Source organism: Capricornis sumatraensis, chromosome 3 (assembly GCF_032405125.1).
Source record: "Capricornis sumatraensis isolate serow.1 chromosome 3, serow.2, whole genome shotgun sequence".
NCBI classification, from domain to species: domain Eukaryota; kingdom Metazoa; phylum Chordata; class Mammalia; order Artiodactyla; family Bovidae; genus Capricornis; species Capricornis sumatraensis.
Window position 1 is genome coordinate 42,125,211 of NC_091071.1, and position 23,064 is coordinate 42,148,274.

The 23,064-nt window shown below is 55.3% G+C and overlaps 5 protein-coding genes and 1 pseudogene across 5 annotated transcripts; 1 reads left to right on the plus strand and 5 right to left on the minus strand.

The window, feature by feature from the left end:
- Positions 1–2,208: 2,208 nt before the first annotated feature.
- Positions 2,209–2,882, minus strand: HBQ1 (hemoglobin subunit theta 1). The gene is made up of 3 exons (XM_068967736.1): positions 2,780–2,882; positions 2,437–2,641; positions 2,209–2,337 (listed from the first exon to the last, which is right to left on the minus strand). Exons 1-3 carry the CDS (start codon positions 2,872–2,874, stop codon positions 2,209–2,211), a joined length of 429 nt encoding a protein of 142 aa, XP_068823837.1. The 5' UTR covers positions 2,875–2,882.
- Positions 2,883–5,035: 2,153 nt separating this feature from the next.
- Positions 5,036–5,787, minus strand: LOC138075321 (hemoglobin subunit alpha-1). Its single transcript, XM_068967000.1, has 3 exons — positions 5,671–5,787; positions 5,365–5,569; positions 5,036–5,260 (listed from the first exon to the last, which is right to left on the minus strand). The coding sequence occupies exons 1-3, from the start codon at positions 5,763–5,765 to the stop codon at positions 5,132–5,134; spliced, it is 429 nt and encodes a 142-aa protein (XP_068823101.1). The 5' UTR covers positions 5,766–5,787; the 3' UTR covers positions 5,036–5,131.
- Positions 5,788–8,552: 2,765 nt separating this feature from the next.
- LOC138075341 (hemoglobin subunit alpha-1) lies at positions 8,553–9,290 on the minus strand. The gene is made up of 3 exons (XM_068967035.1): positions 9,174–9,290; positions 8,868–9,072; positions 8,553–8,762 (listed from the first exon to the last, which is right to left on the minus strand). The coding sequence occupies exons 1-3, from the start codon at positions 9,266–9,268 to the stop codon at positions 8,634–8,636; spliced, it is 429 nt and encodes a 142-aa protein (XP_068823136.1). The 5' UTR covers positions 9,269–9,290; the 3' UTR covers positions 8,553–8,633.
- Positions 9,291–10,782: 1,492 nt separating this feature from the next.
- On the minus strand, positions 10,783–11,475 carry HBM (hemoglobin subunit mu). Its single transcript, XM_068969615.1, has 3 exons — positions 11,384–11,475; positions 11,024–11,228; positions 10,783–10,911 (listed from the first exon to the last, which is right to left on the minus strand). Exons 1-3 carry the CDS (start codon positions 11,473–11,475, stop codon positions 10,783–10,785), a joined length of 426 nt encoding a protein of 141 aa, XP_068825716.1.
- Positions 11,476–12,242: 767 nt separating this feature from the next.
- LOC138075728 (hemoglobin subunit zeta-like) lies at positions 12,243–14,710 on the minus strand. Its single transcript, XM_068967695.1, has 3 exons — positions 14,641–14,710; positions 12,604–12,833; positions 12,243–12,371 (listed from the first exon to the last, which is right to left on the minus strand). Exons 1-3 carry the CDS (start codon positions 14,708–14,710, stop codon positions 12,243–12,245), a joined length of 429 nt encoding a protein of 142 aa, XP_068823796.1.
- Positions 14,711–21,721: 7,011 nt separating this feature from the next.
- Positions 21,722–22,233, plus strand: LOC138076221 (sorting nexin-12-like; annotated as a pseudogene).
- The last annotated feature ends 831 nt before the right edge of the window (positions 22,234–23,064 follow it).

Genomic DNA, 23,064 nt, shown 5'->3' on the forward strand with positions numbered 1-23,064 from the left:
TGCTGCACATGGGCTCAGTTGTGGCACTCAAGTTTAGTTGCAGGCAGATTAACCACTGGCCCACCAGATAAGTCCTCCTATATGCCTTTATATTCTGTGGTTCCCTGCAGATCTTTCAAACCCAGTTGCACTGAATGTGGCATCTGCAGTGCCTGCTGGCTTTCATGCAGGCGCCTTGACCTGTGTGCCTGGTGAGTTTGTCAGCCCTGGCACCTTGTGGCCTGTGAAGTACTTTTTTCTCAGCGGGTGGGGGGTGGGCAGGGTGGTTTTGTTTGTGTATCAGCATGTGATTTCAATTTATTAGGGAAGCATTTTTTCTTTTCTGCTGAAAAGGTTTTTTTTTTTTTTTTTGGTTTCTGTTTTTTTTTTCTTTTTGCCAGTCCCTGTATTTGGAGAAAGGATAACCCAGTGGGATATCTTTAGGGCCCCAGGTTTATGGGAAAGTCACCGTTTGGGTATATCACCTTTTACTGGCCCTTTAAACTGTGAGCCCATAAGGAAAAAGAATTTCAGCTCGATTGCTCATTGTGGCAAATAGCTCAGAACCCAGGTGGTTTAGGTGCTGTGACATCTGAGTTCTCACCTTCACTTGGTTATCTGGTCTGAAGATTCCGAATCCACTTGCTGTTAGAGGGTGAAAAGGGTCTTATTCAGCATTCCTAATTGTCATAAATGAGGGTGTAGATCAGAAGCGGCAGCTCAGAACAGGCAGAGCCATGGAGCATGGTTGGGCCCAGAGACCTGAAGAGGGGCTGGGATTATTTGGAGGAAAGAGTCCCCCCAGGAAATACCGGGGGGGAAATAGGCCGAATCTGGGTCAACCTGAGGAAGAACGCTACCCTGGAAAGTGGGGGGCGCTCCTCTAGCTGCGAGCAAGTGAGGCTGCCGAGGGTGCAGGCTCTCATCTGGCGAAACTCAGGAAAGCAATTTTGGCAATATTCTCAAAAAGCCAGAAATTACACTTCTGAAGAAATCCCCCAAGGGCATGACAATGTTAGTGCATAGATTTTTAGCTACAAATACTGAGGGGACGGTTTTTTGCAAATTAGCTGTGAAAGTAGAAAACATAAGGGAAAAATCATACCTTTCCTGGGATTAGATCAAGTACCTGTCTTCTCTGCCTCTCTGGCCCTGCCTAGGGGGAGCTGCTGCCATCTCTGTTTTAAATTTCCTCTGATCATGTCAATGTGAAACAATATATTCTTATGAGAAATCTCTCCAAATGTGCCACCGCCCCTCCCCACTGGGGTGTGAGTCACCCCTCTGGTGTGACCACCGTCCCTGGTCACTTAGTGGTCCTCTCTGGAACCCGATGGACTATCCTAGTATCGCAGCACTCGTGTTCACAGTGACTCTTATTTGAATAGTGGCCTCAGTACCTAAGAGGAATTAATGCACCAAAGACCTCAAGTGCTTCCTTTAAGTGAAAAAATAAATTATAGAGTTAATAGGGAAAGAAAAAAAACGTGCTGAGGTTGCTGAGATACACATAAGAACGAATCCTGTATGTGAAATTGTGAAGAAGGAATAATTCATGCTGTTAAGCAATGTATGGCCGGAACCCATGGGAAGGCATGGGCAGTTGAGGTGCAGCAATTGAGAGTCCTTTCTTGAAGTTTCTGCCATAACCGTGATTGATTCCATGAGAAAAAATTTTTAAAGGAAGACGCTCTGAGTTCTGTCTGCTGTGTGGAATCGGGGCAGGGTGCGCTGCAGGCGCCACCTCCTCCGACCAGGTCGAGTCTGGCAAAGGCACCTTTGACCCCAAGCTTCCCGGTTGCTTAAAGTGCCCTGGGCGTTCAGGAGGCGCAGTCCCGCTCCACCCCGGCAGGGGCGCCCGTCCCTAATTTCCTCGCAAGCTGTGCCGGGCGGTACTAACTAGGTGCATATGAGGTGTCTGAAGGCGGCAGCGGGGAAGACGATCCGGGCAGGGCCCCTGGGGCCCGTGACGTCCGGTCCCGAGCGGCCAGAGCCCCAGCTGACACCTCCAAGTGGCCACGCTCAAAGGCATGGTGAGTCGCGGCTTACCACGTGGGAGTGGAGACCTCTTGTCCAGACTTACCGCCTCCCCTTGGGAGGGGCGTCCCACCCCCACTCACACCGCCACCCCACCCTCGTCAGGCCCCTAGAAAAGAACACGGGCACAGCTGGGACTCTGTCTGCGGACTTTACTCAAACACTGGAGCCCCCAGCTACCACCCTCCCAATTTAGCCACTGCTGGGGGCCAGCGCCGAGATCACGTGGTTCAGAAACCTGACCAGTGAAGCGTGCATGTTGGGGCTGAAGTCTCCGGGGTAGTGCCGGGCGAGGGTCACCAGCAGGCAGTGGCACAGCAGCTGCAGACATACAGAGTGGTTCCCACGCGGTGCACCACCCCTTGCCTGGGGGGAGCCCCCTCCCCTGGCGACGGGCGTCGGCCCCACCCGCGAGCTCACCTTGAAAAAGACCGGGTCCACGCGCAGCTTGTGCGTGTGCAGCTCGCGTAGGTACGACAGGGTGCGCGGCAGGTCGTCCAGGTGGTTCACGGCCAGGATCAGCGCGTTGGCCACCTTCTGGCCATGGGCTCTGACCTGGGCTGAGCCGGGGCTCAAGTTTAGGTGAAGGAAGTAGGTCTTGGAGGAAGGGAAGGCCACGAAGATCCTGCGGGAGGAACGGCGAGTGAGGCGCGTCCTGATGGCGGGGCCTGGGGAGGAAGGGCTCCGGGACAGGACGGCGGGGGACGGATCCCCCGAGCGCGCTGAAGACAGGTGAGCCCTGATGCGCCGGGGCCGTGCGCACCTCTCCAGGGCCTCCGTCGTGTAGATGCCGACGTTGGTTCCGAGCTTCCGCCACAACGCGAGCACTGCAGCGCGGTCCGCCGGCGCCAGCACCATCGCGGAGACCAGCCTGCCGCGCTCTCGGCCTCTCGGTGAAGCCCGGGATGCGCCTGCGCCTGCGCCTCTCGGCCTGCTGTCCCCTTGGCCTCCGGGGGGCGCCGGGCCTCTGGTCGCAGAATCCGGCTGGGAGGGGTTTAGGAAATCACGGAGCGTCAGCTCTGACCTGGGGCCTTCCCAATCGCCCTGGACCCTGAAATCCCTATTTTTGGAAACTAATATTTAGTATGTGTCAATATTAGGTGACCCTGAATTTTAGCATGGAGTTTGGCATTGAACGTCAGTCTGTTTTCTCATTTATGGTATATAAGGAAAGTAACAGTTTCTTCTTCCCAAGGTTGTTCCTGGTTCATAGCAGATGCCCTTTTCAGGACAATGAGCATTCAGAGTGGCTAGGATAGATCCTAAAAATAATAGCCAATACCTATAAAGCACTCATTCTGTGCCAGGCATCACTATACATCCTTTTTTAAAAATGCATTGAAATTCACATAAAATTTACTGTCTTAGCCATTTGAGGTGTACAATTCAGTGTCTTTAACTACATTCACACTATGTGTTACCATCACCACTAATTCCAGAACTTTCTTATCCCAAATAGAAATCTAGTTGGCGCTAATGGTAAAGAATCCACCTGCCAATGCAGGAGACTTAAGAGACATGAGTGTTGGGAACACAAGGGTTCGATCGCTGGGTCAGGATGATCCCCTGAAGGTGGGCACGGCAACCCACTCCAGTATACTTGTCAGGAGAATCCCATGGACAGAGGAGCCTGGAGGGCTGTGGTCCATAGGATCGCAAAGAGTTGGACGCAACTGAAGCGACCTAGCACAGTACAGGATAGATCCCCCACATAATAGCTCATACCCATGTAGCACTCATTCTGTGCCAGGCATCACTATACATCCTTTAAAAAAAATGCATTGAAATTTGCATAACATAAAATTTACTGTCTTAGCCATTTTCAGGTGTACAATCCAGTGACTTTAATCATATCCACTGTGTGACCATCACCACTATCTAATTTCAGAACTTTTTCATCATCCCAAAGAGAAACGCTGTCCCCATCAGCAGTCAGTCCATAACGCCTGCCCTCCAGCCCCTGGACATCACCAGTCTGCTCTTGGCCTCTGTGAATTTGCCTATTCTGGACATTTCATGTGAATAGAACCATGCAGTACATGGTCTTTCGTATTTACACTTCATTGCTTTTTATGGCTGGATAACATTCCATTGTCTGTTTAGACCACATTTTGTTTGTCCTCTCATCTCTCGATGGACATTTGGGTTGTTTCCACTTTTAATGCAGGCTCTCATTTTGCATAATAATAAAATAAGGAAGACTGCCTCTTACTGAGCTCATATGCGAAAAGCAGAGCACATTGAGGCAGGAAACTTGCCATCCATTTTCTGACAGAGACTCTTGGGCCCAGGGAAGAAAGGACACTGCTTCCCAAGCTGAAAGCTTGGGGCTGGACCACTGCCAGGACTGGACACCTCAAGCCACAAGCGCTAGGGGCATTCTCCACAGGAAGAAAGCACCTCTGAGTGTAGGCGCCCTGCCCCTGGCTCTCCTCTCCACAGCAGCGCCAGGGGGAGTCAGTGGGCCTCAGGGCAGTGCAGGGCAGGGCAGGCCTCAGGATCCTGAGCTGGGCCCCCCAAATCAGGCCTTCAGACCCTCAATGGCCCAGTGGGTGTCCTGGGGGGGTTGTACCAGGTGACAGATGTGCCTCCAGGACCTGGCCTTGCTCTATAAGGGCACTATGCACCCCTAGCTTCCTCTAGGCACTTGGTGGGGAGGGAGGCGCCCAGAGGGCCTCTGTGTTCTCTGCACCACCCAGCTCCGGGAGCAGGCCTGGGAGAGCTCCGAGTCCTGACTGGAGGTCCGCCAACAAATTGATCATTTGCAAAAAAAACTCCGTGATGAACATGCAAGGCTCTGGGATGAATTCAGGGAAGGGCCAAGATACTCAGAAATCACTCCAGGCTGAGGGTGAGGGCTGCCCAGAGAATCCCAGGTAGTGGCCGTGGGACGGGCTGCACCCCCACCCCTCCGTCCAGTTTTTCCCTTCTCTCTCTCTGCCTGAGAGCTCCTTGGTCCGAGGCAACCAGAACCCGGGCCGGTTCGCGGACACAGAGACTCGAGGCTACAGACAGACACTGCAGCCCACTCAGACTTTATTCAAAGATCAGGAGGTGAGAGTGCGCAGAGCGCAAGGGCGTTCCAGGCCAGGGTAGGGGTCGCCGAGGCTCCAGCTTAACGGTATTTGGAGGTCAGCACGGTGCTCACGTTGGCCAAGAACTTGTCCAGGGAGGCGTGGACCGCGGGGGTGAAATCATTGGGGAGGTGGCAGGCCAGGGTCACCAGCAGGGAGTGGCTCAGAAGCTGCCGAGAGAGGGGACGTCAGTGGGGCAGGATCTGGATGGGGGCGCCGCCGCATTCTCTGCCCTGCTAGCCCAGGTCTGTCCCGGCCCGGCCCGCGAGCTCACCTTGAAGTTGACCGGGTCCACACGCAGCTTGTGGGCGTGCAGGTCACTCAGATCAGACAGGGTACCGGGCAGGTCGTCCAGGTGGCCCACCGCTTTGGTCAGCGCGGCGGCCACCTTCTCGCCGTGGCCCTTGACCTGGGCGGAGCCGTGGCTCAGGTCGAAGTGGGGGAAGTAGGTCTTGGTGGTGGGGAAGCTCAGGAACATCCTGGGTGAAGAGGCGGGAAAGCCGGGCTCAGGCCGAGCGGCCTGGGACAAGGACGCGCCCGGCGAGCGGCCCGGTCCCCTCGGGGCAGGTGCTGTGCTCACCTCTCCAGAGCCTCTGCGCCAAAAGCTCCAGCGTTGCCGCCAACCTTGCCCCAGGCGGCCTTGACATTGGACTTGTCGGCGGCAGACAGCACCATGGTGGGTTCTCTCTCAGTCTGGGTCGGGACCAGAAGAGTGCGGGGCTGCGAGTGCGCGAGGCTTTATGCGCCCGGCGCCAGGGGCACGCCCGCCCGCGCCGCTCTCATTGGCTGGCACGCGGCATGCGCGGCCGGACCAGGACCGCAGGGGGCGCGCGGAGTCCGACCTGCGCCCGGCCGGAAGATGGGTGCTTCCCTCACCCACCCAGACCTGGACTCTGACCGGGGGTTCTTGCTTCCACTGTCTGCTTCCCGCCCGCTGCGTCCACCTTCCCCGGACGTGGTAGCCTCGCGCCAGGTGGCAGGGGCGGGATTGTGGAATGGGTAGATGCCCGCTCCTGCATCCTGTAGGAGTCCGCCAGCTCTCTTGAGAACGGAAGGGAGTAAGTCAGCCCGTGCTACCCACCCTGGACCTAGGCTTGGCACACTCTGGGCATTTTAAACTTGGGCAGTATCAGTGAAGGAACGGGAGACTGAGTGCGCCTAGTCCGTGCCAGAGGCAGCCGGACGCAACACACTTGGCTCACCGTTCACATGTAATCAGCGAATTCCTCCCCACCCCGTCCAACCCTCCTGTTCCTCTTCAGCCTTGGCGCTTCCAGATTCCTTTCTTTCCGCAGAGAGTTTTTGGGTGCAACTGAGTGGCAGTCTTGGAAGGAACAGATACTGAGAGCGGGTTACAGAATTTGCAAGGAGTTCAAGTCTGGGTTCAAGTCTCTTCTCCCAGGTGCTGGTTCCTGCAGCCCGGCCGTTTCAAGGCAAGACTTGAACGTTTCTCAGCAGAAGTCTTACATTCATAAAATGGGAAGACCTCCAGCATAGACATAAGGAAAAGACAAATGACTTATGAGAACAATTGACAAAGAATTTTACCGGAAAATTAACAGGAATATCGAAATAAGTGAGACAGAACTGAATGAATTGGCCAGAAAATAGGTAGAGGAGACACAGATCAGTGAGAAGAAAAAGTTGAAGGAAAAAATGTATAAGGTAGAATGCTATTTTTTTGGGGAAAAAAAGTACAGTTATAGACATAACTGCATCCCCTCAGCACAGAATAGGAGCCAGTGGGCTCAGTCCCAGACTTTGAACCTCAGCTGTTTCTGTGGGGGTTGGGGAGACAGGATGGAGGGACTCTCTCACTCTTTTGAATAACATAAAAAAGGTGCACGTGTGTGAAAACGTTGTTGTTTAGTCGCTCAGTCATGTCCAACTCTTTTGCGACCCCATGAACTGTAGCCCACTAGGGCCCTCTGTCCATGGGATTTTCCTGCAAGAATACTGGAGTGGGTTGCCATTTCCCTCCAGGGGATCTTCTCAACCCACGGATGGAACCTGCATCTCCTGCTTTGCAGGCAGATTTTTTTTTTTTTAAACCACTGAGCTGCTGGGGAAGTCCCTTGTGAAAACGTAGGTGGATTTTAACTTTTCATTTATTTTCTACATTTAAATAAAAGTGAATGGGGCTGCGGGATAGTGGAAGAGTAAGGTCCGTCTAGTCAAGGCTATGGTTTTTCCTGTGGTCATGTATGGATGTGAGAGTTGGACTGTGAAGGCTGAGCACCGAAGAATTGATACTTTTGAACTGTGGTGTTGGAGAAGACTCTTGAGAGTCCCTTGGACTGCAAGGAGATCCAACCAGTCCATTCTGAAGGAGATCAACCCTGGGATTTCTTTGGAAGAAATGATGCTAAAGCTGAAACTCCAGTACTTTGGCCACCTCATGCGAAGAGTTGACTCACTGGAAAAGAGTCTGATGCTGGGAGGGATTGAGGGCAGGAGGAGAAGGGGACGACCAAGGATGAGATGGCTGGATGGCATCACGGACTCAATGGACGTGAGTCTGAGTGAACTCCGGGAGATGGTGATGAACAGGGAGGCCTGGCGTGCTGCGATTCATGGGGTCGCAAAGAGTCGGACACTACTGAGTGACTGAACTGAACTGAAGGTTAGAGGGGAAGTAACTCCGCAGCTGTTCAGAGGTCCTTGCCCCAAAAGAACCTAATCATCAGTGGCCCCGCCACCCTCCTCACCTTTTATCCAACTCGGAGTTGCCCTGAAGATGAGGGTGGAGGGGTGGGGGTGCGGGGCTGGGCTGGAGGCGCTGATTGGGTCCTTAAGGGCTACAGGGTGGGTGGGGTGTTCGAGGTTCCAGTGTGGAGTCCAAGAGCCTTTCTGAAGATTGCTCACAGGACCAAGGCAGAACTGCCAAGAGCCCCAGGAGCCCGGATGTGGGGAGGGGGCTTAGAGGTTAGGGAACGCAGGGCTGGGGGCACGGTGAGTTTTGCTGACTCCAGGGACAAGGGAGGGAGGAGCCTGCTGAAGGCAGAAGCGAGCTCGAGGCCCCTCTTCTCACTGACTGCCCCTCCCCCGCAACGCCCCAGAGAGTTCCTGTGACCCAGGACTGGGTGCCTGGGCTGCAACCCCTGTTCCAACCCCCCTTGTCTCTGATTGGGAGGAAGTGGAATCTCCTGGAGGTTGTCCTGCCCCTACTTTTGCAACAGGAAGAGCCTCTTTGTGTGGTTTGTTTTTTGTTTTCATCTATGTTTAAGGGGGATCAGAAAAATTTCAAAACAGGGTGGCTATTTCAGCACTCCCCACCTCAGAGAGAACCCTTGGAAGTCTTCCCAGGAGGGGAACCTGGTTCAGCAGATTCTGGGACCCTCAGCCTTAGCTCCCCGCCCTCCTCCACCCTCCCACTCCTAGGGACTGAGAACCACGCCCACCCCGGCCGGTTGGCGGACACAGAGACCCGAGGCTACAGACAGACACTGCAGCCCACTCAGACTTTATTCAAAGGTCAGGAGGTGAGAGTGCGCAGAGCGCAAGGGCGCTCCAGGCCAGGGTAGGGGTCGCCGAGGCTCCAGCTTAACGGTATTTGGAGGTCAGCACGGTGCTCACGTTGGCCAAGAACTTGTCCAGGGAGGCGTGGACCGCGGGGGTGAAATCATTGGGGAGGTGGCAGGCCAGGGTCACCAGCAGGGAGTGGCTCAGAAGCTGCCGAGAGAGGGGACGTCAGTGGGGCAGGATCTGGGTTGGGGGCGCCGCCGCATTCTCTGCCCTGCTAGCCCAGGTCTGTCCCGGCCCGGCCCGCGAGCTCACCTTGAAGTTGACCGGGTCCACACGCAGCTTGTGGGCGTGCAGGTCACTCAGATCAGACAGGGTACCGGGCAGGTCGTCCAGGTGGCCCACCGCTTTGGTCAGCGCGGCGGCCACCTTCTCGCCGTGGCCCTTGACCTGGGCGGAGCCGTGGCTCAGGTCGAAGTGGGGGAAGTAGGTCTTGGTGGTGGGGAAGCTCAGGAACATCCTGGGTGAAGAGGCGGGAAAGCCGGGCTCAGGCCGAGCGGCCTGGGACAAGGACGCGCCCGGCGAGCGGCCCGGTCCCCTCGGGGCAGGTGCGGTGCTCACCTCTCCAGAGCCTCTGCGCCAAAAGCTCCAGCGTTGCCGCCAACCTTGCCCCAGGCGGCCTTGACATTGGACTTGTCGGCGGCAGACAGCACCATGGTGGGTTCTCTCTCAGTCTGGGTCGGGACCAGAAGAGTGCGGGGCTGCGAGTGCGCGAGGCTTTATGCGCCCGGCGCCAGGGGCACGGCCGCCCGCGCTGCGCTCATTGGCTGGCGCGGGGCCAGGAGGTGGAGGCCTGGAAAGGTGGGTCTGGAGAGGGTGTAGGGTGTCGGGGTCCCAAGGTGGCCCCTTTTCTGTCCCTCTTTGGCTGCAATCCAGCTATTTATGGTACCTTCTACCCTGGTCCTGTGGGTCGAACAGCTCACACACTTTTCTGAGCCACCCAAACCCCCTGGAACTGAGTTTTCCGTTTGCCAGCCTGGGAGAGGAGCACAATCTTTTCCGAAGTGAAGCAAGCTGCTTTCGCTCTAAAGGGCATGGACCGAAGGGGGTTCTGCCCAGTCTGGGTGAGGGATTAGTGTCCAGCATCCCCCTTCGAACTTGGTCACTGACTGTCCAGCCCTGCACATAACCGAGACTGTCATCCAGGGAACCATCCTCATTCAGAGTCTGGAGAGCTTGGAGGGTTGGGCTCTTGTCTTTGCAAAGGCTCTGGACTGATCGCTAAGATCTCTGCTCCAGTACTGCCGAGGAGAGATGGACAGTGTGTGTGTCTGTCTGTCTGTCTGTGTGTAAGATGGGGCGCTATGCCCCAGGGGCCTCAGAGGCTGACCAAGAGTGCTGGAGCTGGGGTGGGGGTTGGGTAGACTCGGGCCTGCCAGGCAACCAGCCTTCCTTAGAATTATTATTTCAAAAATCACTTCAAAGACCCAGTGAAGTTGGGGACTTTTTGGTAGGGTGCACAAGGCTCAGATTGCTTAGGGACATGCATTGTGTCACACAGTGTGTCTATGTGGACTAGGAATGTGTCCCTGCCCCCAGGAGATTCAGAGGAAGAGGCTAATTCGGCCAAGGGCCAGGCAACCACAGACTGAGCACTGGAGTTGGAGGAGGAAATGGGGGAGGAACAGAGGTGAGGGTCCAGGGATCCCTGGGCCACCAAGTCTGATTGACCTCAGGCCAGAAACTTGGCTGCGGGTCTCCGGTGCTGCTACAGTGTGTTAAGGAGGGGAAGATTGACACTTGCAGTTCCTGAGGAAGCTAGTGATGGAAATGAATGAGAGTGAATGAGGACGTGCTTAGCCAACGGTCTGGCAGCCGCGATGCCAAAAGGGGGTACTCGATGGGCCCACCACATGCCGCTGCCCCAGGAGGGCAACTGTCTCAGGGTGCCAGGTGCGTTCCAGACCCAGGACTGTCAGCCCTGGAAATGTCCTCATTCAGGCTGTGTTGCGTGCCAGAGGCCCCGCTCCTGGGCCCCTGGTTCCACTGTCAGCAAAGATTCGGGGTTGCGCCCTACGGTTCCAGGAGTCCCCCCTCAGGACCCGGAGCTTCTCCGCCCCGCGACTTCGACGTCAGTTCGTCTGCTCCCCAAAGACCACACTGCGCAGGTTCCAGCCTATTGAGGCCTGTTTATTGAATTTCGCAGACCTAGACCCGCGGGGCACGGAACTCAGCGGTACTTCTCCGTCAGCACCACGGCCACGCCCGTCAGGAACTTATCCCACGCCGCTTGCATCTCCACCGTGTATTCGCCCTGCAGGTGGGAGGCCAGCACCACCTGGAAACACTGGATCACCAGCTGCCGGAGAAGAGGCCGGTGAGAAAGGCCCTGTCCTCGCCGGCGCCTCCCCGAACGCCTCCCCGCCCGCCTCGGCTGCGCCGCGAGCCCTGCTGCGCCCCGGATGGCTCACTGGGAAGTTGGTGGGGTCCACGCGCAGCACTTGTGCGTGCAGGTCCGCAAGCGGGCTCAGGACTGCGCGCAAGTTGTCCATGTACTGCACGGCCACGCCCACCGCCTGGAGCATGCGTTGACCGTGGCTCAGCAGCTGCACCTCGTCTGGCTGGTCACCCAGGTGTCTGAAGTAGACCTTGGTGCTAGGGTACACAGTGAAGAGCCTGCGGGAGCAGGGATGTGGGGAGGACGGTCCCTCCAGCGTCTGCGCTGCCCAGACCCCGGGAAAACCCGCTCAGACTCGCCACCAACCCGGGACTCAGGCCCAGCACCCTGGTCTCCTCCTCCCAGCGATTCTGGAGACCCCGCCCCAACCCACCTGCGCAGCAGCTCCGCCCCGAAGGGCGCCTCGTGGCCGGCGATCAGGTCCCAGACCTGAGCTATGTGGGCGCGCTCTTGGGCGCTGAGCATGGCGCTGGCGTGGCGTGCTTTAGGGGCCGCACCCGCTGCCCCGGCCTCCTTATAGCGGGCACCCCCTCTGGCGCCCCGCCCGCCCTTATCTTCAGGAGCGCGGCGAGAACCTGGCGACCCAGGTCGCCAACCCAGGTCCTCCTCGCCGCGGAGAAACTAAATCACGCCGTGTGTGGGTGCCTTTGCTGCAGACTTTAGAGGGATCTGCAATTATTCCTCTGAAGGCAAAGTTACTGCTCCGCCAGACAGAGCCAATGGAGGGACAGGGAGAAAGAACGTGGGGCTGGAAGCCCCCTTAATCTGAGGGGCCAGGAGGTTTCAGGGGTCTTCGCAGCCGTGAGCTGGGATGACAAGCTCTGAGGGAAGTAGTCTGAGTCCCGACGCGTACCCATCGCGCCGAGTGAAGCCACAGGCTGGGTGACATGGATTGGGACAGAGGTCCCAGTGCAGGTCTGACCAGAGAACGCGGCGTGGACGGCGCTGGGCTGCCCTGCTCCTTCCGGTCGCTACTCTGGGCTCTGCAGGCCAAGGACCGCTCCAAAGCGCCCCTTGGAGTCACTCCAGGCTGGGGGGTGACACCGTGTTGGGCTGCGTTCCTGCCAAGTCCTCATTCTCTCCCGTCACTCTTCCCTCTTTCCCCCAATACTGAGAACGCACGACCAGGCTCCTTCCATCCTCATCCATTTATTGGGGGTCCCTATGAAACACTAGTAGGGTGCAGGGGAAGAGGAGGGCTCGAAGCCTGTTCTAGGGGTCCTGCGGCGGCCTCAGCGGTACTTCTCCGTCAGGACGCCGGACACGATGGACAGGAACTTGTCCCAGGCGGCGTGCGCGTCGGCCGTGAAGTCGGCGGGGAAGTGCGAGGCCAACGTGACCAGCAGGCAGTGGGACAGGAACTGGGGAGGGAGGGAGAGCGGTCAGTGCTGTCTGCCGGGACGAAGCTCCGCCTCTGGGACCTCGTCCCGCCCCCGGGACCCCGGCCCCAGAAGCAGCCCCGCCCTGAGGCCTCGCCCCGCCCCAAACCCCGCCCATAGAGACATCACCCCGCCCCGGGACCCGCCCACAGAGACCTCCTCCCGCCCCCGGGACCCCAGCCCCGAAAACGCCCCCCCGGGGCCCCGCGCCCACCTTGAAGTTGACCGGGTCCACGCGCAGCACGTAGGCGTGCAGCTCGCTCAGCTTGGACAGCGCGCTTGTCACGTTGTCAATGCTCTTGACCGCGTCGCCCACGGCGGCCACCACCTTGGAGCCGTGCGCGCGCAGCTGCGCGGAGCCCGAGTGCAGGTCGAAGTGCGGGAAGTAGGTCTTGGTCTGGGGGTAGCAGGAGAAGAGCCTGCGGGCGGGCGGGCGACTTAGTGACCGCTCTGGGTGACTCTTGGGGTAGCCGCTGCTCAGTACGGCCCGGCCACCTCACCCTGACCGCCTGTCTCCAGGTCATTCCTTCCTTCCCTGCCTCCCTCCTTCCACGTGATTGTGGGGACCCGGGTGCTGGGCCCCGAGAGACACAGGTGACCCTCAGACCGCCCCCATCACCTCCTCCTCCTGCCTCTGACCACCGAGACACTCCTCACCGGCTCATGCTCACTGACCCTCCTCACTGACCATCTTCAGTGACCCCCTCACTGACCACCTCAATGATCCTCCTCACTGACCCCTCCTCAATGACCCCACCTCAATCACCCTCACTCACTCTCCTCACTCTCCCCTCCTCACTCACCCTCCTCACTCTCCCTACTCTCCCTCCTCACTCACTCTCCTCATTCTCCCCTCCTCACTCTCCCTCCTCACTCTCCCTACTCTCCCTCCTCACTCACTCTTCTCATTCTCCCCTCCTCACTCTCCCTCCTCACTCTCCCTACTCTCCCTCCTCACTCACTCTCCTCACTCTCCCTCCTCACTCACTCTCCTCACTCTCCCTCCTCACTCACTCTCCTCACTCTCCCCTCCTCACTCTCCCTACTCTCCCTCCTCACTCACTCTCCTCACTCACTCTCCTCACTCACTCTCATTCTCCCCTCCTCACTCTCCCTACTCTCCCTTCTCACTCACTCTCCTCACCCTCCTCACTCACTCTCCTCACTCTCCCTCCTCACTCACCCTCCTCACTCACTCTCCTCACTCTCCTCACTCACCCTCCTCACTCTCCCTACTCTCCCTCCTCACTCACTCTCCTCATTCTCCCCTCCTCACTCTCCCTCCTCACTCTCCCTTCTCACTCACTCTCCTCACTCACTCTCCTCACTCACTCTCCTCACTCTCCTCACTCACTCTCCTCATTCTCCCCTCCTCACTCTCCCTCCTCATTCTCCCTCCTCACTCACTCTCCTCACTCACCCTCCTCACTCTCCCTACTCTCCCTTCTCACTCACTCTCCCTCCTCACTCACTCTCCTCACTCTCCCTCCTCATTCTCCCTCCTCACTCACTCTCCTCACTCACCCTCCTCACTCTCCCTACTCTCCCTTCTCACTCACTCTCCCTCCTCACTCACTCTCCTCACTCTCCCTCCTCACTCACTCTCCTCACTCTCCTCACTCTCCTCACTCACTCTCATTCTCCCCTCCTCACTCACTCTCCTCACTCACTTTCCTCACTCACTCTCCTCACTCACTTTCCTCACTCACTCTCCTCACTCACTCTCCTCACTCACTCTCCTCACTCACTCTCATTCTCCCCTCCTCACTCACTCTCCTCACTCTCCTCACTCTCCTCACTCACTCTCATTCTCCCCTCCTCACTCACTCTCCTCACTCTCCTCACTCTCCTCACTCACTCTCATTCTCCCCTCCTCACTCACTCTCCTCACTCTCCTCACTCTCCTCACTCACTCTCATTCTCCCCTCCTCTCACTCTCCTCACTCTCCTCACTCTCCTCACTCACTCTCATTCTCCCCTCCTCACTCACTCTCCTCACTCACTTTCCTCACTCACTCTCCTCACTCACTTTCCTCACTCACTCTCCTCCCTCACTCTCCTCCCTCACTTTCCTCACTCTCCCCTCCTCACTCTCCCCTCCTCACTCACTCTCCTCACTGTCCCTCCTCACTCACCCTCCTCAGTCACCCCTCCCACTGACCCCTGTTCTCACTGACTCCTGACCTCACTGACCCACAAGGTCCCCTCCAGGCTCCACCCCAGCCCACCTGGTGCTCACCTCTCCAGGGTCTTGGTGCCTGTGTGGAGATCTCGCTCCACAGGGACAGGATGATGGTCCTCTCAGTCCTGGTCAGAGACATGGTGGCAGCTGAGCGGGAGCTTGACTTACTGAAAACTGGTGTTGGTGATGCTCAGCCCCCAGGGTCCCCTTATATATGTGGAACCAGGGTTGGGGCCAGGGTCATCACTGGGAGAAGGGAGGGGGCAATGGGGTGGGTTTCTTATCATTTCCAGTGACAGCGGGTGGTCAGGGCCTGGTGGGCTTGATGGCTGAGGGGCTGTCATTTCGGCTGCCCCTGCAGAGCCACAGCCAGGGCAGGTCACAGGGAGATAGGGGCCCTGGCCTGGCCGAGGGTCCGTGTGTCCACCCAGCCCAGGGCCCAGCCTCCATAACAATTGTCCCTGACCTGCCTGTCCCTCTGAGGGAAGGATGACCTGGGGGGCATCCCTCCCAGAAGCGCTCTGTGTTCTTACTTTAAGTTTCTGCGGCTCCACCTGATGAGAAAAATGAAGCCAGCTGTCACAAGGTGGGAGTAACAGTCTTGGCTTCTGGCCCTCTCCAGCCTTTGCTGTAGCCCCCTCCTCACCTGGCTGAGGCTCCTTCTGAGGTCTCCTCCACCCACAGGCCCCCAGATGCCTGGTGGGGGCCTCTGCCAGCTGGCACCCAGGGGAGGGGCTGGCCCTTCATGCAGTGCCTGGGGCACAGAAACCCACAGTTTTCCCTCCCAGGTTTCCATCCCAGCTGGTGTCCTCACCTGCTTTACCCTCTTAGCTTATCCCCTCCTCCTCCCCAAGGCAACCATTTCTATGTGCTTCATGGGTTCCTTGTTCTCGCAACGAATGTATATATATATGTGTGTGTGTGTGTGTGTGTGTATAATTAAACAGATTATAGCTTAATTAAAATTTTTAAATTCTTATAAACATTTCCTTATAAGCACATCTCTTTTGAAAGATAGGATTTTTTTAATAAGAAGGGGAAGAAATTGGATATACCACAATTAATTTGGGCTTCCCTCATAGCTCAGCTGGTAAAGAATCCGCCTGCAATGCAGGAGACCCTGATTCGATTCCTGGGTTGGGAAGATCCTCTGGAGAAGGGATAGGTTACCCACTCCAGTATTCTTGGGCTTCCCTGGTGGCTCAGATGGTAAAGAATTCACCTACAAAGCAGGAGACCCAGGTTTGATCTCTGGGTTGGGAAGATCCCCTGGAGGAGGGCATAGCAACCCACTCCAGTATTCTTGCCTGGAGAATCACCATGGACAGAGGAACCTCTCAAGCTAAACTCCATAGGGTCACAAAGAGTTGGACACGACTGAGCGACTAAGCACAGCACAGCACATGGTTGATTTACAAGGTTCTGTTAATTTCTGCTGCACAGCAAAGTGACTCAGTTATACACACATATACATTCTTTGTTATATTCTTTTTCATTATGATTTATCCCAAGGGATTGAATATAGTTCCCTGTGCTATATAGTAGGACTTGTTGTTTATCCATTCTATATGTAATAGTTTGTATCTACCAGTCCCTCCTTCCCCCTTTCTTCCTCCTATTTGACAACCACAAGTCTGTCCTCTGTTTATGAGTCTGTTTCATTTTCCAGGATAGGTTTGTTTGTGGCATATTTTAGAATCCACATATAAGTGATATCATATGCTGTTTGTCTTTCTCTGTCTGACTGACTTTGTTTAGTATTGTAATCTCTAGTTGCATCTATGTTGCTTCAAATGGCATTATTTTGTCCTTTTCATGGCTGAGTAGTATTCCATTGTATGTATATACCACATTTTCTTTATCCATTCCTCTGTCAGTGGACATTTGGGTCCTTTCCATGTCTTGGCTATTGTGAATAGTGCTGCTATGAACATAGGAGTGCATGTATCTTTCTGAATTATAGTTTTGTCTGGATATATGCCCAGGAATGGGATTGCTGTATCATATGGGAATCCATGTTTAGCTTTCTGAGGAGCCTGTGTACTGTTTTCCATCGTGGCTGCACCAACTTGCATTCCCACCAGCAGTGAGGGAGAGTTCTCTTTTCTCTACTCTCTTCAGCACTTATTTGTAGACTTTTAAATGATGGCCATTCTGACCGGTGTGCGGTGGTAGCTCGTTGTAGTATATATGGATATATTTCAATTTGACTGTGCCATGTCTTAGTTGCAGCACATGGGATCTTTAGCTGTTGCATGTGGGATCTAGTTCTCTGACCAGGGATCACACCTGGGCCCCCTGCATTGGGAGCATGTTGTCTTAGCCACTGGACCACCAGGGAAGTCCCCCCAATATTATTTAAATGCAAGAAAGGGATGGATAGAAGGCAGCAGACTGGTAAACAACTGTCCCCAGGTGATGGGACTGCAGGAGTTCTAGCTTGCTTGGTTTTGCATGTTCTCACGGGGCTTCTCCTGAGCACAGGTTCCTGGAACCACCAGGTGCCATGAGGTGGAGCTGAGCTGTGGACGGCCTGGCACCGTGCCCCAGTCTCTGTGTCTGAGCCGCGGGATCCCCCATCCCAGAGCCCAGGCCTTGGTCCTCTGGAGTCTTGCTCCTCTCATGTGTCCCCCCACCCCCTTGTCCACTGCCGCAGAGGAAGCAGCAGGGGTGCTTAGAGAAGGGGCTGACCCCCTTCAACACCCCATCCACAGCGCTGTGCCAAGGGAGCCCATGTTCACATGCTGGCCAGTTCCAACTCTGGATTGTGGGTGGTGTTAATAATGTGTGTAGGGACACCTGGTTTTATTACCTGGGGTGGACGAGCATTTTCCCACATGACAGTTAGAATCTGTTTATTCCTTTTCAGTGTTCAAATGGGTTCAGGGTGTATTTTTGTAACTTGGTTTTTTTTTGACACACATACAATCAGTCTCCAGACACATATGCACTGTCCGCACACACTCAGGGTCTTTTTTCTACATTTTCTTTAACACATGTTTTCTGCATGTATTTCAATTAATATTTTAAGAATTTTCAAATTATACATATTATTTGTAACAGCAGCCCTGGAAAAAGCACAGCTTAAAAAGCGAAAGCTCCCTTCTGTCCTCCTCACCTGTGCAGGTGACCCTTCTTTATCCATTTCCTGGGAGTGAGCCACCAGTGGAGTGACAACCCCGCGCCGCGGACCCGCCAGCGTCCTGTCCTCAGAGGCTCCCTAACGGTCAGGATTCCTGTTCCTACCGACAACACAGAGGAAGAACACAGACTCCTGGGTCACCACTCACCCTTGTGTATTTCTTTGTTTAGCTGACTTCCCTGAACTGCCTGCAGTGTACTGATGCTTTTCTCTTCACTGTTAGTCTCTCGGGCCAGCAAGAGTGTGCCCAGCACAGCTGGCCCTGAGGGTGAACTTGAACCAACTGTCTGGGAAGCTCACTCTGAAGCTTAGACTTCAGTCCCAAGCTTAACCACCTGAGCCTCCTTGTGAGCATCCTTCACAGCCCAGTGTGGTGGCGGTCACTGTGAGGAGGTCAAGTTCAGCAGAAACCATTTCCTTTCCGGTCCAGGACTGGGATCAGTGGGGACAGGGGTGACGTTTGGGCTCCAGGCTGGAGAGGGCAGGGACCACAGGAGGCTGCCAGCCCCTTATCGTGGGAATTCCCCAGCACGGGGGTCTCCAGCCAGAATGGAGGGTACCAGGTGTAAGCAGGGGTGCAGTGGACCTGTGTGGGTGTGGGAGGTGACGGGGGAAGGAGCAGGCAAAGTAAGTCAGACTGGATTAGAACCTGGTTGCAGGACCCCAGCCTGGAACTGCCACCTTCAGCCCCCAGAAACTCAGGCCGGGGCAGGGGGCCTGCAGGCCGAAAGGCTGGGATGAATCCAGGGAGGGCCTGAGGGCAGGAAGGAAGAGCCCTCCTTCTGGGCTGGGGCCATGGCTGACTGCTCCTTCTCTCAGCCTTTGTCAGGTGGTGCTCAGACGCGCTTCGCCCCACTGTTTTCTTGCCTTTCTTTCTTCTCCTGGGTAGTCTGTGTCCTGACCCCACAAACTTTTGTCTAGGAAGTTGATTTTAATGGAGGGGGGCGAGGGCCCTGGCTCCGTCCCCATCCTAACCGCCCTCCGTCCTGCCCTTAGTCCCCCTGGTGCCACCGACCTCCACCTATGCCCTGGAGACACCCCCACCCCTTGCCCAGGCTCACATCCCCTCCCCTGCCTCCCATCCCTCCTGGAGATAGCTGCTCCATCCTTCCTTCCTGAGGTTCAGACCAGCGACCCCAGGCCTGTCCGACCCTCATTTCTCACCCCTGAGCCCTGCTGTGGCTTCCGACCTTCTGTGAGGGAAGGGTCCCTGCCCCGAGCTCTGCCTCCCTCCTCTGTCCTCCTCCAGGCCCCGCGCTGCCTCCTTCTAGCCTGCTCCATCCTCCCCAGGCCTCCCTCCGGGAAGGTCCTCCTTCAGATGTCACCGTGTTACTAGGCCCACACTGACCACCCCATTTAAAACTGCAACTCCCCCACCTGGCCTGTCCAGTCTCCAGCTTGCTACACTTTTCTTTTTTTCCACAGAAAAACAGGTGTTTAGTACCCACTAGAATATAAGCTCAGAAAGGGAGGGAATTTTGTTTTGGTTTTGTTTCCTGGTCTGTGAAGCCTCCTGGACAGTCAGGAGCCTAAAGTTGGCTCCCCGTAAAGAACTATCTAGTGACCCAGGGGTCTTTGTGCCTCAGTGCCATGCGTGCGCTAACCACCGTCTCCCTGAATGAATGCTGCTGCCTGCCCTTCCTCCTGGGTGAGCTGAGCTCAGGGCTGGGGGTCAAGGATGGCTGGCAGGGGCCTGCCCGATGGTGGACAAGGGGGCTGGCTCCTGTCCCCACAGAACAGCAGGCCCACCAGCGCAAACGGTGCCAGTTCTTCAGAACGTGAAGGGTTCCCAGGGTCTCCTGGCCCCATGGGGAAGCTGAGGCCTAGAGAGCGGGGAGGCAGCTGTGGTCACAAAGTTCACTGGGGCTGAGGCCCGAGCCTCAGAGGAGAGACTCCTCACACTCAGGCCGCTCCCCTCCGCTGAGGCCCGAGACCCAGCTCCTAGGAGCTCCAGGACAGTGAGGTGCATGGGTCCACACCCCATAGCCACGCTTTTGGGAAGCAGTCCCTCTTGTCAGAGTCCTCCCTGGAGGAAGGGAAGGAGGCATCTCCCTTAAGAGAGGGTCTGCAGCCCTGACCAGACCCTAAAGGTAGGCGAGCAGCAGGTGCTGCCTTGGGCAAGCTTGTGAAGGCCCAGAAGCTCCATGCATTCCTCATGGGTGATATATGACCTTCTAACCAGTGCCAGACCACTGCTAACTGCTGGGTGCTCAGCCCAGGACAAGAAGACACTCCTGCTGAGGAAGGTGTGCAGAACAGGACGAGGGCAGCAGGTAAACATGCCGTGAGAAGAAGGGCTTCCCCGGATGCCTGGGTTTTCTCCATGACGCTTGTGCATTTCTGTGGGACATGACATCAGACTTGGCCACTGTAACTGCGATGCTCCAGGCAGAAAAGCACTGTCCAGACAGAGAAAACAGGGGCCACTCCCACCAAGAGAACATCCCAACGGCCCCCTGTTCTGGCTGATGAGCGGCTGCTGCTTCACTGGCAGTCACAGTATTGCTTATCTTCTAGATGAGACTTACTGAGTCCAGAGCTAGCCTGCTTCCTTGAGCCCAGGCTCAGTCCTCTGACCCAGATACAGGGCTCCCCACGGCCGTGGTCTTCTCTGTGGCCGTGAGTTAACAGACCCAACTCTGGCCATGGCTGTGTTCCAGGTGGTCTCTGGCTGGAGAGAGACAGATGGCATTGCCATCAGAAAGGAGAGAGCAGGGAAGTGTTGTTCGTGGAGCTCAGAGGGGTTATACTTTTAGATAAGGCGGTGGGGAAGATGGTGCTGAGAAGGGGATTCTGAGCGAGTATTTGAAGGAGCTGGGAGAATCAACCACAAGATGCTTGGGGAAGAGAGTGAGTGACACCAGGTGCAAGGGCCCTGAGAGGGCCCAGGCCTCCGTCATCTTCTGGGAGACAAAAAGGAGGCCAGCGGCAGGGTGAAGTGACAGGCGGGGAGCGCGCTGAGGTCAGGTCTAACACATCACGAACAGCATGCTGAGCCGCTGGGCTCCCTCCACCCAGACCAATCATTGCTAACATCTGTGTTGTCAGTGTATATGGGGATGTGTCTCAATGTGTTTTCTTTTTCTTCTAAACCCTGTGGACACATGTGATGACATCATGTCTCTGTGTAAACTTGAGCACAAATCTCCTAGAATAAGGAGATCCTTCTATATAAATGGGCTTCCCTGGTGGCTCAGAGGTTAAAGCATCTGCCTGGAACTCGGGAGACCTGGGTTCGACCCCTGGGTCAGGAAGATCCCCTGGAGAAGGAAAATGGCAACCCACTCTAATACTCTTGCCTGGAGAATCCCATGGAGGGAGGAGCCTGGTAGGTTACAGTCCATGGGGTCGCAAAGAGTCAGACACAACTGAGCGACTTCACTTTCTATATAAATAACCACAAGCCTATCCTCAATCTAAGTGAGCTTCCCTTTGCGTTGAAATTCCCTGTTCATCCCCCACATTTGTTCAGTTTGTTTAGGTTGGGATCCGACCCAGGTTCTTATGTAGCTTTCAGTTGTCTATTCATTTTTTTCTTCCAGAAGCTCTCCACTCCATACCCACTGTTCCTTATCAATGACTGCAGAACAGTTCAGGCCTACTGACTTCCAGAATATTTCATTTTGGGGTTGCTCCAGTAGTTTCCCTGCAGTGTTATTTAGCTGGTTGCTTTGTCCGTGTGTTTCCTGTTCCCTGGAAGTCAAATCAAAAGACTTGATTAGGTCAGGTTAAAAGCTATTGACAGTGAAAGGGCAACTCACAGAATGGAAGAAAATATTTGCAAACCACATAGCTGATAAAGAACTGTATCCAGAATGTAGAAATAACTCTTACAACTCAACAACAAAAAGAAACAACCCAATGAAAAATGGACAAGGGACTTGAATAGACTTTATCCACCCTGCCAAGAGAATAATACATGAAAAGATGTTCAACTTCACGACTTGTTTGTGAAATGCAAATCAAAACCACAATGAAGCCCCCGGTCCAGGTCTCTCCTTTGGAAAGATGTCAGACTTGGCAGTAGCTAACACCTGGAGCCTTAACTTGAAGCTGCAGGAACTGACCAACGCTTATAGGCTGCTAAGTAACTTTCTGGGTATCAACATCTACCCCACAGACAGTAGGGCTGGGCTGTGCTTGCTTCACCCACCTTCGAGATTTACATGTGGACAAAACTACCTGTTTTCAACTGAAGGAGTCCTGTGTATGACAGTGCTGCAGTAACTTTGAGTGACTAAAAAATGAGCTGGAGCAAGAGAGAACGATTGTATTAATAGTCCCACCACTGCATGGGAAAGTCTTGAAATAGCAGCTCCCTTTTCGAGGAAATGAAAGAGTCTTTGAGGAGTCCTTTATTGAAGAAAGGAGGTAGGATCTAAAACAGTTTATTAGCAGAATTGCTAATAAATTGGATGGATGCTGGGCATCCACTAGCTCAGAACGAACGCTGCCTACACATGTTCCTGCAGGAGGAGGCAACTGACAGGAACTGTGTCCCCGGGAAGGTGTGCCCATAGGAGCCCCTCTCACCACTTGCCCTCTACTTTCCTGCTGTAATGACACTGGTTATTACACTAAGCCTCTCTCTTTTGGATCTGAAGCTGGCTGTCCATGCCCTGGCCTGATAGATGGTGTGGCATTGTGTTCCTTGGCACCTGACTGTACCTTGGAGGCTCTGCTAGGATCCTCTTCTCTGAGGAGAGGTGGGAACCACAGGCAGATGCCCTTTGCATTGGGTTGAGGTCAGTGGGGATTGGACTAGAAGGCAATTTCTTGGGCATTTCACATGCCAGAGGCTAACCTTGGTGGGGGGCGGCGTGTGCTGGTGGGGCCCTTGGATACTTACTGATGCTGCAAGTCCAGGGGATTTTCTTAGTCTTGAGTTTAGCCAGGAACACAAAGCAGGGAAAGACCCTGACTTTCCTACTTGGATGAACTTTTTCCTTTCAGGGAAGGTGCCAGAGACCTCAAAGCTCTTATTTTCTCCAGGCCCATTCCCAGTTTTCTCAAGAGTTTCCTTTGTTGTACTTTCAACAAAGAGAGACCCTGTTGCTCTTCACGGCAGTAATTCTGAGGTCTAAGCTGTCTGTCATGTGGAGTGAGGTGTGTGGGTTTTCTGGGCCCGTCATCGTGGCTGCTTCAGAGTCAGGAGAAAGCCGTGGGGTAGTTGGGGGATCCTGTTGCCTAGACCTCCTCCTTTGTGGCTCCCCATTCTAGCTGCCGGTCTTTGCTCACCAGTAGGTAAGGCGGTATGGGCTGGGCCAGCAGTTCTGCCTCCTCAAGCCCTTGCTACTTTATGGGTTAGTTTTGCAGGTTTGGTGGCTTGAGGGCTGGGAGAGACTTGCCAT